Genomic DNA, 16,274 nt, shown 5'->3' on the forward strand with positions numbered 1-16,274 from the left:
GAGAGCCTTGTCGTACTAAACTTATCAAAATAAATTTACCAAAGAGTATGTAATCATATTTACCTACATCCATGGTACTGAGTACTGAGTACTGACATCTAGGATCATAAAAAAATTAAAAAACCAACCCAACAAAACTATACATAAACTACAAAACTTTGATTTCAGAATTCAGATTAATTAAAAAATAATCATTTGAATTCAACATTCGTACATTTTGGCTAAAAATAAAATAGTCCTTTTCTATATTTTTGGAATTTATATAAATTAAAAAGAGTTGTTCCAGTATGCTCTAAAGAAATAAACCAATTTTTGTTGAGGTTGCTGCCATATAAAGAGTGTTTAGAATGGAAACTCTAAGAAGATCATGGAAATTACGTATGTACCTACAGTGAAGCTGCATTTTACTTAATTAATATTATAAATGAGAAGTTTGTCTGTCTGTCTTTTAACTTTCATGGTCCATCAATTTGACTGATTTCGATGTAATTTGGCAAAGCGATAGACATCCCGGAAAATCAGAGTTTTCACGGGATATTTAAAAATTATACTTAAACCCACGTGGATGAAGTCGCGGACATCATCTATTTGATACAGAGATAGCTTGCATGCTGGAGATGGGCATAGGCTACTTTTCATCCTGGAAAATCAAAGAGTTCTCACAGGATTTTTAAAGATATCTGGCTCCACACAGAAAAAGTTGTGGGCATCATCTAGTTATCTATATTTCTTTATTAAAATTTAATGGTAATGTTGCAGAAGAATTTGAAGGACACAAGGCAAATGTCAATTGCCTGGCAATGGGACATAAATCAAACCAAGTTATGGCTACTGGAGGTGATGATAAAAAAGTTAACCTATGGGCTATTGGACGTCAAGACTGTCTTATGGTATATACGCTATGTTAATTTCAGTTATTGGTAGGGTCATGACTTTTTTGCACCTACAAATTAACTTTTTATTCGTAAAAGTCAATAATGGAAGGGCCTTTCAGTCCCACACACTTTAAAATCAATACCACACATAGAGCATCCATACTAATATTATAAATGGGAAGGTGTGTCTGTCGGCTAGCTTTTCACGGTCCACTTACTGAACTGATTTTGACTAAATTTGTAACGGAGATAGATTGCAACTTGGGGACAGACATAGGCTGGAAATAGTTCCTTTTCATAATATCTGTGAAAAAGGATAGCATTTCTTTCGGACCTGTCAATTTAGAGATTGTGTACAAGTGTACCTAATTGAAACCATTATTTCTTATACATAACATTAATATTTCAGAGTCTAAGTGGTCATACAACACCTGTGGAATGTGTTTGTTTTGGACACTCTGAAGACTTGGTTTGTGCTGGCTCTCAGACAGGCGCCTTGAAAATATGGGATTTGGAAGCTGCTAAGCTTTTGAGAACATTCACTGGACATAAAGGGGCTATAAAATGTATGGATTTTCATCCTTATGGAGATTATTTGACTACAGGCTCATGTGATAGTAATATTAAACTGTGGGACACAAGAAAGCGAGGCTGTATTGTTACTTATTCAAGCCATCGCCTTGCCGTTAACAGCCTTCAATTCAGCCCTGATGGACAGTGGATAGCATCTGCATGTGAAGATGGTAACATTTATTATTAACTAAACAGCTATTGCTAATACTATTACATTTAACTTCTTCCTCAATCTAGACATTGTTCTGACTGACTGACTGACTGACTGACCTGTCATTGCACAGCCTAAATTGATAGGGTGAGGTCAGAAAGGGTTTTAAAGATTTTGGCCTACCTAGTACTTTTTACCATAATAGCGGCCACACATAAATCCTATATTAATCTATAGCTGGCATCAATATATAAACAAGTATGAGACAAAATTTTCCAAAGTGTCAAGTTACTGATATAGTGTAAGCTATCAAATTATACTGGTGGTGTCATCACTATATTTAGCCATTAGTACAACTCTGATAGCTTATATCTCGGTAACTTGACACTTTGGAAGAAATTGTTTGTATTGATGCCAGCTATTGAATAAAACAGGTTTCATGTGTAGCCGCTATTTTGAAAAAAAAGGAGGACTACTGGGTAGGCCAGGGTCCATACTAAAATATTCAAACCCCTTTCATTTTGATAACAGGTTTGTTTTATGTAAATTCGTGTTTATTATGTGTATAGAAAATTCTTATTTAAAAAAATATTAAGTACAACAAAAATATTCCTGTCATAAGGCAAAGTGAAATATTTCATTGTTTTCTGTGTACTATTATAACTTAAGTATCCATATTATATTTTTTAGGTTTTGTGAAAGTTTGGGATGTACGAGTGGGAAAGGTATTACAAGAGTTTTTAGAGCACACGTCAGCTGTAACTTGTGTCAAGTTCCACCCTCATGAGTTCCTCCTGGCCAGCTGTGGCATGGATAGAACTGTTAACTTCTGGGACATGGAAAAGTTCCAATTAGTATCCAAATTTGAAAAAGAAAACACTTGTATAAGGTAAGCACTGTATCACAATGCTACTTGTTACAAATTTACAACTGGCTCAAGCATACATTTTTGTCAGATTATGTCCAAATAGTTTAGATGAGTTTGAGCCCATTTTTACATTAATTTATAAGTAGCTAATCTGCCCGGCTTTGCTCAAGGATATAGATAACATTATAGCCTATGTTGCTTCTGGATAAAGTACAACCTAGCTTTCTAATGGTGAAAGAATGAGTAAAATCTCTGCGATCTCTGCAGTAGTTTCAGAGCTTCACACTTCCTTGTCAAATCCTGTGGCCGCCAAATACAGCAGCACCTTCTTGACTGGAATTGAAGTAACATCCTCAGGATAAATGATATGAAACTAGATGTACCCACAACTTTGTCCGTGTTTTTAAAAATGCTATGGAAACGTTTCCAGGGCAAAAAGTAGATGAATTATTACAGAGCATTATACTTTTGTGGTTTCTAAGTTTTATATGTTTCTGTGGTTTTTAATTTGTACACAGTAATGTTTATATTATAGCTGTGATAGTCCAGTGGTTAAGACGTTCGCCTCCTAATCGGAGGTCGGGTGTTCGATCCTGGGATTTCTAACTTTTCGAAATTATGTGCGTTTTAAATAATTTAAATATTACTTGCTTTAACGGTGAAAGAAAATATCGTGAGGAAACCTGCATGCCCTTGAAATCGTTATGGAGAACTTTTGTTCTCCATAACGATTTCAAGGGCGTGTGAAGTCTGCCAATCTTCAAGACTGCATGTAGGTAAATTATTGCCAAAAACCTCATTCTGAGAGGAGACTCATCCTCTATAATGAGTCAGCCAAGGTTTGATCATGAATGTTTATATTTATCTATTTTTTAATTTTAGACACATAGCATTCAGTGATGATGGTGCAACCTTGCTAGGGTGTGGAAACGATGGCTTACATGTGGTTGGATGGGAGCCCGCGCGGGTGCTCGACACTATTAATGGCCACTGGGGACAGATACATGACATTACTGTTTCACAAACACAACTTGTGAGTGTGCCTACCATTAAATTATACTGCTATATGATAGGGATGATGACTACTAATCAAATCAGCTACTTTTTATCAGACGTCAAAACGCTCGCTTAGTATGGGAGCTTGTATGAAATACACAGATGTGACTTCATAGACGTTTGACGTAATTTGATGCACTTTATTAGTTAAATCGATACTTAAATGGTTAGCAAACTTAAAGCTAACAGCGGACATGGATTTTACGAATTCTGCAAGACCCCCTTTTTGATAATTTCTAAGAAATAATTTCTTTTTGACATAGGCATCATTCCCATTGAAATAGTTTGTCTGTTTGGGGCTTTCTTGAAAAACTGACGTCACAGTAACTGGCTCTGATGGAAAGTTTATAATCAAGACTCAAATCACTGGGATCAATGAGGAACCAGGGCGTGCTCCTTAGAAGCCTCATAGATGGCGCTAATCATTCCCGTCGAATTTTAGAAACAGAAAATTATGATCACTAAACAATCATTTTATTTCATTTCTGATAAAAATCTTTGTTATAAAAATATGCAAAAGAAGTTAAAAATTGTAATTTTTATTGCAGATTGCAGGCTCTTTTCATTCGGCTTACATAGTATTATCAGTGGTTGATCTCAGTAAAGTACACCCTTTCGGCGGCCCGCCTCCCGCGCTACGTACCGACCTTTCACCGTTCCAAAAAGGCCAATCAGTACGCAAGAGCTTCTCTAAGGAGAAACCACCAAAAGAAGGTAAATCGCTACCCATATTACAAATGCGAAAGTGTGTTTGTTTGTTGGTTTATCCTTCAATCACCCTGCAACGGATCGGCGTGATTTTTAGTATGGATATAGTTAAGCACCTGGAGTGTGACATAGGCTACTTTTTATCTCGGAAAATTAAAGAGTTTCTACAGAATTTTAAAAACCTGTATCCACGCGGACGAAATCGCGGGCATCGGTTCGTTAATAATAATAAACTCTAATATTATGACGACACTTGCACTTTCACTAGTGAAAAATGCGGCTCTGGCGGTTCTTGTGCTTCTTAATTAATGCTAAATATGTGCTCATATCACTTGTTCATTATTCTCACCATTTCTTGGTTTGAATTATTTATTTATATGCAGTTGGTTTTAGGTAAAAAAAGTTTTAGATGATAGTTGAGGGTGTGTATTGTTCTCTGCGAGCGTGAAATGATAAGATGACTAATGATCCAATCGCTGGCAGGCGGCTGCACAGACACCCCCGCTGTCAGGCCTCACTTCGTATCAATAAACATATCTATAATAAACCACCCGAGTTCAAAGTCTAAGTTTTTTTCGTGAAGCTAAATTACTACTTTAAATATTTGGAAAGTATAACAATTTCAGTGATGCACCGACCGACACCCCTGGACGAGAAGACGGCTGAGGAGTCCACGTCTGGCACGGAGGCAGACGAAGACTCAGGTGCAGTTATATCTAGTGTTAATGACTACACTGGAATATTCCGCCCGTCTAGAGCATGTGAGTAAACGTGCATGTTTACCTTGTATAGTAATAGTGTCCGACCGAAGGTCGAATTCTGGTCCAAGCCGAAGCCGATTAATCGGCTATCGCCACTATATTAAGCTGAAGCCGAAGGTAAGCAATTCAGTTTAAAATTGACTACAAGTAAATAAAATAATGGTTTCTTTTTAGTTTGACTTTTGTCTTGTTGAACTTGTCGTAAATAAATAATAGTAATAATAACAACACATACCCCCGCCTCCCCACGCGTCAGTTCAGTTCCTTCAATTCCTGCGCTAGCTTCAACCTAAACTTAGGCCCATTTTGGAAATTTAATTTTTTGTAATTTTATGTACCTACTCAGTTACACTCGCTCCATTAAAACAAATCTAATGACGTATTATCCAAATCAGTTAGCTGTTGTACGAGCGGACATAGGAACGGACATACATACATACATACAAATCAAAACCTCTTTTTGGGGTTCGCCGCGTTCGTTAGCGGTTCGAGTAAAAAATAATGCCATGGCTAATATCTATGTATATAGGAATTAAATCTTCATTCCAATTGGATAGCGTCGACATTTGAATATTTGATGTGTGCTCGCGAATATAGTTTTATGCTGGGCCCATTGTGACAAAATAAATTGACAATAAACATTTTGCAGTGACACGGACGCCTCCACCGGCAAGTCTTTCATCAGAAGACTTTTCAATGACAGGTACGTTTATATAATTTAGTTACAGCCACTGTTTATAAAGTGCAGTAAAGTCTAAAGATATAGATTTAGATGTCAGCTTTCATTTAACCCATGTACTGGAAAAAAATCGGTGCTCTAGAGATGATGTTTATACCAACTCATCATCATCATCGTCAACCAATAGACATAGGTCTCTTGTAGGGACTTCACGCGTCACGGTCTTGCGCTGCCTGAATCCAGTGGCTCCCTGCTGCGACTCTATGTCGCCTGTCCATCTAGTGGGTTCCTACTAGTGATGTTCCGGATATCCGTATCCGCGGATATCCGCGGGAAAATAAAGATCCGTATCCGTATCCGTATCTGTTACTTTTTAGCGGATCTTTGGCGGATCTTTTACCTATTAATTTTTAATATGTAGATTGTAGGTACATAGATTAAATTCTATTTTTAGGTGATTAGGTAGCAATAAAATACTATTAAATAATTCCACAACAAACAAATGCAAACTTTATTGCTGCCCAGTGTAACACTTAATTATAAACAAAACAAAAGAAAGACCCGTGCCATGCAAGTCAAAACATGTCCTGCCACGCAAAGCGTCAAGTGGCGTCAACTATCATTTCAAGGTCACGCACACCGACACCGATTGAGTAAGAAAGTTAAGATCCGTATCCGTATCCGCGGATCTTGACGCCAATGAGCTGTATCCGTATCCGCGGATCTACATTTTTAATGATCCGGCACATCACTAGTTCCTACGCTGCGCTTTCCAGCGCAGTTATCGCGTTTCATCATCCAAATTATATTCCAGTTATCACACAATGTATTTAACAAGCCTCCTTTAACTCTTTATTTTGTGATATTGAATTTCAGAGAGCATGTGTAGTGGACGGTTGTTTAATCATCATTCTTGTAACTGGAGAATAGTGACAGTATAGTGATTTTATTGTACCTAGTTAATAAATAGTTAAATAGGTACACATTCTCAGTTTTCATTTTCACATACCCCTATGTTATGGGAGGAGCACTGGATATCGGCATCATAGTGACTGCCGCACCAGTAAGAGTGTAGACATTTTTTATTTTTTTATTGCTTGATAGGCTTGCGCTAGACGACAATCATGCTTAAAAAGGCAATGATAACCTCACTTCACGTTGTCAAAAAATACTGTACAAAATACATTTGGCCAATCAAAAATACTGGCTATGGTGACAAGGACAAAAACTAATCATTCGTCACGTTCTAATAAAGGCATAAAAGGCAAGCAAGGCAAGGCAAATGCATAAAGCTATCTCGCTTTAACAGTAAGAGTCATAATAGGGCACCTTGTACAGGTATTTGTTCTGAGTGAACCAAAGAGTGGTTACAGGGTTGGAGGGCGAGAGCGCGGCGCCGGCCGCCGGCACGTCGCTGCGCGCGCTGCTGCTAGAGGAGCGGCCGCGCGACTCGCGCATCCCCACGCCGCACGCGCCGCACGCCGCCACCCACCAGCAGCACTACGCTGTCAGGGAGAATAAAACACAAATGTTCTCTAGTAAGTTAAACCTTTAACCCTCTCCATCTCTAGCACTAGTCATTGCATTGCTTACCACCGTAAAATGACGACTAATTAAAAAGAGAGGATACGCACGAATGATACATGTTTTTGAGCCAATTATTATTTAAGTATTAACTTTGGTGGTCTTACGAAAATGTCATTCACTTTGGTTATAGGGCTTCAATCAGAGGAATAAATATAACTACATTAATATCATTTTACCGATGCTCTATTAACATTAAGACATTATTAACAGGGATGATGGAAACCAACAAAGATGAAAATTTATACTCCACAACGCAAATATCTATGAACGAATACACTGCCACCGCTCTAACGACCACGTCATTGAACCGCCATAACTCGTATAAAGAGACCAAATCTACCACGGCCATACGTAAGTTGATGTTCATCTTATACTATAGGTGGCTAAAAACAACGGTCTCTATGTTGTAACTTGTCTACTACGACAAGACGGGTTTATTCCGAACAAACATTTTTGCGGGCTACTACTCGTTTCTGCTCACAACTTGATGCCAAGTGTCATTCTCATTTTGACAGCGTCATAGAACATGATTTTTGATCAAAATAGCCCTTCAATTGGTCTCAACTAGACCGGTACGCTTGCGTTTCAACTTATGTTACATTCCTGTCTTAAAAAATTCGATCTTAAGTCCCCATACATATAAATCCAAATCCGTCATCATGACTGCACTTCCTATAGGCTCAATACGAGATCTGGACAGTCAAAGTAAAATGGACCTAACTTGCGTTGTTTTAAGGCTCGAGTTCATCCATACATCTACAGCCCAAGTTACTCCAAGTGGCAAAAGTTACTTTTGGAAATAACTGAAATATTTTATTACTGTTGCAGCACCCAACAGTCTCCGTCAAAGCAACAGTGAAGTATCATTAGGCCCACCATCTCTAGGTCCTAGATCATTATCTTTCACCAGACCATCTACTCAAAGTTCAAGGTATGTATGCACAATATTCGTTGTTTTCTTGTAACAATTTTAGGATCTTATTTTTTTATTCCTGTTTTTGTTTCATTGAGGCATTCGTTTTATTCAAACGAAAACAAGCGCAACGCACATAGAGTGAAGTGAAGCTGAATCTTTTAGGGTTCCGTACCTTGAAAGGAAAAATGGTATCCTTATAGGATCACTTTTTTGTCTGTCTATCCATCTGTCCGTCAGTCTGTCGTGTCTGTCAAGGAAACCTATAGGGTACCTACTTCCCGTTGACCTAGAATCATCAAATTTGGCACATAAATCTTCTTCACATTCAACATGTTTCATTCAGAATATACTAGCTTATTCCCGCGACTTCATTCACGTGGATCAAAGAGCGATTATGAATAATTTAAATCTGACAATACATACGACATAACTCGTTGTTTAATGTTTTTTATTATTGACTATAGGCGTACGCTTGACCAGGTCACTTTCCATCAGGTCACACCTGATGGAAAGTGATGATGTGGCCCAAGATGGGTCGCGTTTGCCTAGAAGGTGCCTATTCACTCTTATTTTAAAGATACTCGAATTATAATTGGAAGGAAGCACTGATCTTGCAAGAGTATGAAAATAATGAACCCTAGCCATCAGTGGCGAAGGGTGAAAATCTGATAAAGGGAAGCCGGAAACATACTTACCTAAAAGAATATCAGCTGTTCGATTTTTGTTTTCAAAACTTAATTTAGAAAAATTACTATCGTTACGTAACAAGAAATCTGTTAAACAACAATCTATGTGAATTAAGGCCATTTCTGATTTTGGCTTACCAAACTGAATCAAAATTACCGCGAACTTACCACTTATAAGTTATTAATCACATCCCCAATTTATTATATCAAAATAAAACACCACTAACAACTTAAACAAACAAGCATGGCCGCTTCACAAAAACAAATGTATCAATATCAAATCACCCTTCAAAATACAAAATACTCAAAATAGTAGCATGTACCTGTTAAAACAATAGTATTAATATGATTTTTAATTTGGAGGTATTATAGGGTAACTCGGATCCAACCGAGTTATTTACGTCAAATTTGTCTGACCTGTCAGAGTTCCAAATTCGTATTCGCTACTGGGCCAGACTAAATTGGTGTTCTCTTTATTAGTCGACCGTAGAGCGAGACAGACCTAGTTCGTTCCTTTCGCTTTCGCTAGGGAAATGAAAGAGATAAATACTAAGCAAAAATCTAACTAGGGAATCCGATATTTTACGGCTTGTACGGTGTAGGACTGTAGGTGTATGTTACTTACATTAGCTGTTATGTTTTTAACTTAAATTAGTATTTAATAACAACAAAAAAAAATTTGCATTTGTGACGATCGAACCTTTGTATTTACGAATGTATTACGGAATTTATGTGAATAGTACCTACTTACGCTATATTATGCCAATTCTTAAAGGGAAGCCGATAGGAATCGTGTTATATTGACTCTTCGCCGCTGCTAGCCATGCATACAAGGAATAATGACGCAAAGCGTTAAAGTTTGTTTTAAATAAAGAGTAGATAGTCTCTAACAATACGGATGGCGCAGCGTTCGGGGACACACCTTAAGGCTTTTTAAAGATGCCGTTGGATTATGGTTATTGCGTTATTGTTTGGCAGAACGCGGTTGGAAAGCACGGAGGCGCAGCGCGAGCCGGAGCCCGAGTTCGTGCCCTACTCCGTCGACCGGCCCGTCGGACTCGACTTCGATGAGTTCTTACCAGTATGAGTTTTGTGTCTTTCTAATACAAACTCGAGTGAAAAATAGCTGATTTAAATAACTAGCCTAGTGTGTTTCAGAACACGCAATGAGGTAAGGTTCCGAAGCCATGCTGGAGACTAGAGACAGGCGGTTAATATTTCTCTAAAAAAGTTTTCAGGGTTCCGGTTTCAAAAGGAACAGAAAGACAGACAGACAAAAAAGTGATCCTATCACTTTGTTGTCTGTCTGTCGGTCTGTCAAGAAACCTACAGGGTACTTCCCGTTGACCTAGAATCATGAAATTTGGCAGGTAAGTAGGTCTTATAGCAGACAGGGGAAAAATCTGAAAACCGTGAATTTGTATATACACCTACTAGCTTATGCTCGCGACTTCATCCGCGTGGACTACACAAATTTCAAACACCTCTTTAGGGATTGAATTTTCAAAAATCCTTTCTTAGCGGATGCCTACGTCATAATAGCTATCTGCATGCCAAATTTCAGCCCGATCCGTCCAGTAGTTCGAGCTGTGCATTGATAGATCAATCAGTCAGTCAGTCACCTTTTCCTTTTATATATTTAGATTTTTTTTGTGTCTAACCCTAAGTTCACGGTTTTCCCCTAAAGCCAGCTATAAGACCCACCTACCTGCTAAATTTCATGATTCTAGGTCAACAGGAAGTACCCTGTAGGTTTCTTGACAGACAGACAGACAACAAAGTGATCCTATAAGGGTTCCGTTTTTCCTTTTGAGGTACGGAACCCTAAAAGTGATAAAAAAATAATAGATCGGTAAAGATGACGGCTCGGGCGTTTCCTGTGGCGGCCAGCCAACACGACTTTGATAGGCTTAGTAACTCGGTAATTTTTAATTATCAATTTTTTTATCGCTTATGAATGGTAATATTTTATATTTCGCATCTTAATAAACTGATTAACGGCGAAAATTAATTACAATCTATCGGTAATCTGTCGATAAGTTGCTTAGCAACATCGTTATTAGTTTAACTCCTCACGCGCCATTTTAACTTTTTGTGTCAAATTTCATGTCAAAAGGACGATTTTAGTCCTTATTTTAAAGGGTGAACCGTACTTTTGACTTGAAAGTTGAGCCGTACAATTACAATGGCGCGTGAGGAGTCATTGTGTACGGACTATAGCAATGTTGCTAAGTAACTTATCAACAGATTACAGATAAGATTAATTTCGGCTGTGAGCAGTTAATTTGAACTCGAACTGGCTTATGCATTTGAGCGGTAAAATAAACATAAGTTGGTTGGTATGGTTCTGTATAACATGGTTGCAACGTTGTATCGCAGCGTGGGTTTACGGCGGGAGGTGTGCGGCGCGGCGCGCGCGGCGCCGGCGCCGAGCCCAGCGAGCAGGAGGTGCTGGGCGTCATGATGCGCGGACACGACTCCATGATGGCCGTGCTCGGCGCCCGCCAGCGCGCCCTGCAGGTACCAGCCGAGCTCCACACACACAATACATGCTTGACCCTTCATATCCACAAACACACAGCACTACCCAATACTCGGACGGAGTGGGACGCCCTCACCCCGTAGGCTGATTTTGACATTTTTGATGGGCAACGGCCTGCTAGAAAATATGTCAGAAAATATTTGTCGCGATCCACTTATGACATCCGCCTCACCCTCCACGATTTTCACTCTTTTACACAAAACGTTTCATACTAATTTAAACAGCTAATTCAAAATACAGTAAAGGAGCGGATCGTACCGCATTTTCGCCGTCATCACTCCGCTGCTCATCGAAATTACAGCCTTTCAAAATCTAGACAGATCAACATTAATTGATCTGAGTAGATTTTTATCAATAACATTATAATTATTATTCATTTACTGTGATGAGTAAAATTTTAGATGCATTAAATGATGTTCGATTTTATATAAAAATAAATAATTATACATATTATGTAAACTTACTTATGTGTACCTAACTTATGTGTACTTTTAAAGTAAATTTTGTGTTTCAGATTTTCCATTCAGTGAGGATTAACAAAGGTTTAAAATCTGCTTTAGAATCGGCGATCGCTTTGGAGGACGCATCTGTGATCCTAGACATTCTAAATGTGATGGCACATAAACCGTAAGATTTTTCTCACAATATTATAAAAGGTTTATGTAAATGCATAATTTACTTTTGGATAAACGAAAACTATTTTGTTTCAGATCATTATGGAACTTAGATATATGCCTTCTAATGTTGCCTAAAATATATGAACTGCTTCAAAGTAAATATGAAACGTAAGTAAAGTACATATTCTTTATATTATTTCCTACATGCTAATGTCCTGCATGTGTTGCAGTGCATCTTGCCTCTTGTTTGAACGACTCGTGCGCTACCTATTGTATGTTGATGGAACTGCCAAGTGCCAAGAACTTAACTATAAAATATTAACTCAATCGGATAAACGATACGCGAACATAATATAGATAACGAATAGACAGACAAATATTAAATTTTATACACCTAGATGTTGTTTAGTTAAGAATATCATTCAAGACAGTGGGTTTGAATGGCTTAGATGAGAATTATATAAATCTGCTTAAAAAATAAATAAGTTAGCTGCCTTGCAAATCTGAAAGTAGGGGTACTTTTGAAAAGACAGAAAATAGATTCACGACAAGGCGTGAGATTGGGATAGTATGCCACCCACTTTCCTTTTTTAAATATGAACCATTTATGCTATTGAAAAAAATTTAATGATAAGTTTAAGATAAGATTTATAAGTCAGGTACTATAGCAGGGTGTCAATGCTGGGTCAAGATCGGTCACAAAAGTATCCTAGTTTTCGAGTTACTGTATTTAATTATTTTCACAGGTACATGCAAAGTGGTTGCAATGCATTAAGACTAATAGTGCGCAACTTTTCGTCGGTCGTTCGCGCTAACGTGAGCGCGCCAGTGCGGACACTTGGCGTGGACATTCCGCGAGAAGAGCGCTACACTAAGTGTGTGCAGATACACCGCCTGCTGCTCGACATACGCGCCTTCCTCCTCAAGCGGCAGACGCTGCAGGGCCGCCTCGGCGCCGCCTTCCGCGACCTGCACACGCTCATGCAGCAGGGACTCGACTGACGAAATCCACCAAATGCCCCATCAGGGACATTGTACTTTTAAATAAAAATTAACTGATCACTAATGAAAAATTCTTACAAGGGAAGATCAAAATTACTAATTATTATCATCTAGTAACACTTTTTAGGTATTAAAACAAACATTAAATTAATTAGATTTTATATTACATAGCACCCGTATACAAATTGTGAGATGCCATATTTATAATTTATCACTTGCTTTATCGGTAAAGGAAAACGTCGTGAAGAAATCTGCATGCCTGAGTTCTCCATAATGTTCTCAAAGGTGTGTAAAGTTTGCCAATCCGCACTTGGCCAGTGTGGTAGACTATGGCCAAAACCTTTCTCAGTTTGAGAAGAGACCCATACTCTATCGTGAGCCGGACGGCAATGGGTTGATCATGATGATGATGATGATTTATTACAGAACTGAACAAACCAGTTGATATTTTATACATAAAATTAAAACAAAGGCCTGTTACGCTATCAATATTATCACGCGATACACCATGTCGCAATCCTGCATCGAGGGACTATTGACGATAGTGACAATGTATCTGGATGTTTTTAAAGTCCTGCAATTCATAATTTAAATGTTAAATTATGGCAATGTACAAAATACTAATTAGTCAATACATATTATAAAAAATAATTATTGGATAACTAGATGTTGCCCGCGACTTTTTTTGAAATCCCGTGGGAACTCACGCTGGTAAAAAGTAGCATATCACCCGGGATGTACGTTAAATAGGGGATGAAAGTTTGTATAGAAAAGTTTTAATTATTGTTATTGTTACTTGAAGTTTGGATGGTAGGTTTTCTCTAGAGGGTAGCTGTCAGTTAAGATTTTGGGGATAAAATGGGGGTTGAAAGGTTATATGAAAGTCCTGTGTTTTTGAAGTGAGAGATATGAAAAGCGGCAATTGGGTATTCTGGGTTTTGTGCCTTAAGGTGAGACTGAGTGAGTAGGTATAGGGGAGGCCTTTTGCAGCGGGAAAATTTCTGATCTCATAAGAAACCGGAAATTTTACGCGGACGAAGTCGCGGGCAACTTCTAGTGCGTCATAAAGACAAAGCAACCACAATTTGTATAAGACTCGGTTGCTGTTTCAGACTTTTGGTTGTTACCAATGATTGTATTTGTGTAATTAATTTATCGAATGTGTGAGTGTGAGGTAGAGACTGGGTAAACAAATAATAAAATTATACTGCAAGTATCTAAAATTACTTTCTCAATTAAGAAGTTGTCTAAAATGGATAAAATGCTCTATCCCTAAAGTCTTCATTTTATTTATTTGTACATGAGGTTTTTAATTAATTGTAAGTATGAGACCCGAAAATTCAAAAAAGTTTTTTCAAAGATTGAATTGACACACTCATAAATTACTAGCTGATGCCCGCATCGTCATAAAATGTATGTCTGTCACTTCCCCCGAGTCTTCAACTATGTAATAATAATAGTTTTTTATTGTCAGGCATAAAACCCATAAACACATTGCTGATGTTATACCTATACTTATGTTAATACTATATTTACAATAACTAATATGTATATGACTATTTTAGCATTTAAATTATTATAAATAATGTATTTGACTGATGAAATTAATGTACTTTGAAAATGCTGTATTGAATGTGTAACTAATAAAATTGATTTATAATATGGTTGATTGTCATCAATTTGTGTTTTAGGGTTCCGTACCTCAAAAGGAAAAACGGAACCCTTATAGGATCACTTTGTTGTCTGTCTGTCTGTCAAGAAACCTACAGGGTACTTCCTGTTGACCTAGAATGTTACATGGCTGATTAGCTTTAGGGGAAAACCGTGAACTTAGGGTTAGACACAAAAAAAATTAAATTGTGGTCATGAACTAATAATAAGGTTTTTAATATTCGAAGTAAGATAACTATATCAAGTGGGGTATCATATGAAAGGGCTTTACCTGTGCATTCTAAAACAGATTTTTATTTATTTTTATGCATCATAGTTTTTGAATTATCGTGCAAAATGTCGAAAAAATACGACTGTAGATGGAACCCTCAGTGTGCGAGCCTGACTCGCACTTGGCCGGTTTTTTAGCCTTACAGCTTATAAATAAAATGGAATGGATTGAATAGGCTCCATCTGGATACTTGGATAGGAAGAGACTTAATTGTCAATGATACGTTCAGACTTTTGATAGGAACGAAAGTATGGAAATTGGGCGATAGATTCGATGTTACAATAGCAATTGTGCTCAAATAAAATAATTTATTTTGCCATTAGTTTTTTTACACTATACATTGGTTATCTTATTTTATTTTCATTTCCTTTTCTTAGGTACGTTATATTTGCTTTGACTTAATGGTCTTTTTCTTTTGTTGAACCTGTTCATCTTTTTAGCCAAAATCTCGTCAGAAATATCCTTTTGCATTTCACCATCGCAATCATTCTGTTTATTTTCAGATTCCATTATTCTCTCTATTTCAGGGTTCATGCCTTTGAAAGATACTCTACCTTCTATTAGGTCTTCACAAAAAACAAAACTTGATTCAGAAATATAATTTCCAGTAGCATGTCGCATTTCATTAGTAATTATATTGGAGTACAAATCCTCATGGCCAAGAGTGTTTTCCAATTCTTTTTCAAGCCTTTCCTTTGTTTTCTTCATGAATTTCATTTCCAAAACCGATTTGGGTAGCTGTAGTTTTTTTCTAGCTGCCATAATTTTACCAATTCCGAATAAGATACGACGAAAAAGAACTATGTAACACTTTTAATCTTACTTTCACTATTTTTTCTTATGTTAATATTAAGTACTTAATTTTTTACAAACTTCCAACGAATCCAAAACCTAAAATTTAATTTTCAATGATTTTTTTGCTATTTTTTAGGTTATGTACCTTACTCAATGAGTAAACTTGTGGAGTAAACAAATCACAGATAGGGATACTACAAACAAATAACGAACCTTTTACCTTACTGCATATACCTTTTTTTTTAATTTATTTTACGGCCCTGGATACAGTCTTTTAAGGCCTACTGCATATAGCCATAGATTATCTACTATATACTAGAAATATAATATAATAATAGAAATATATATATAATATAGCAGTCAAATAGCGGCAAATACCAAAAGACTAAGTAGAGTAGGTACCAAAGAGTATATAATCACCAATAGTCAGTAGAGTACTACGTTTTAAGAAACGGGACTTCCGTACAAAACCGAAAATGTATGAATTGGAGGAGAATGGAGGAATGCTTCAATACA

The 16,274-nt window shown here is 37.2% G+C and overlaps 2 protein-coding genes across 2 annotated transcripts; one reads left to right on the top strand and one right to left on the bottom strand.

Moving 5' to 3' along the window:
- Positions 1 to 126: 126 nt before the first annotated feature.
- Positions 127 to 14,685, top strand: LOC117986877 (katanin p80 WD40 repeat-containing subunit B1-like). Its single transcript, XM_034973805.2, has 16 exons — positions 127 to 378; positions 760 to 890; positions 1,285 to 1,618; positions 2,290 to 2,488; positions 3,350 to 3,500; positions 4,072 to 4,237; positions 4,858 to 4,992; positions 5,642 to 5,695; positions 7,045 to 7,209; positions 7,469 to 7,609; positions 8,087 to 8,189; positions 9,839 to 9,941; positions 11,240 to 11,380; positions 11,917 to 12,029; positions 12,113 to 12,187; positions 12,766 to 14,685. Exons 1-16 carry the CDS (start codon positions 348 to 350, stop codon positions 13,019 to 13,021), a joined length of 2,298 nt encoding a protein of 765 aa, XP_034829696.1. The 5' UTR covers positions 127 to 347; the 3' UTR covers positions 13,022 to 14,685.
- A 566-nt stretch (positions 14,686 to 15,251) lies between these two features.
- Mpp6 (M-phase phosphoprotein 6) lies at positions 15,252 to 15,953 on the bottom strand. The gene has a single exon (XM_034973849.2). The coding sequence runs from the start codon at positions 15,723 to 15,725 to the stop codon at positions 15,324 to 15,326; it is 402 nt and encodes a 133-aa protein (XP_034829740.1). The 5' UTR covers positions 15,726 to 15,953; the 3' UTR covers positions 15,252 to 15,323.
- Between the last annotated feature and the right edge of the window lie 321 nt (positions 15,954 to 16,274).

The sequence above is a fragment of the Maniola hyperantus genome, chromosome 1, assembly GCF_902806685.2.
Source record: "Maniola hyperantus chromosome 1, iAphHyp1.2, whole genome shotgun sequence".
NCBI classification, from domain to species: Eukaryota; Metazoa; Arthropoda; class Insecta; order Lepidoptera; family Nymphalidae; genus Maniola; species Maniola hyperantus.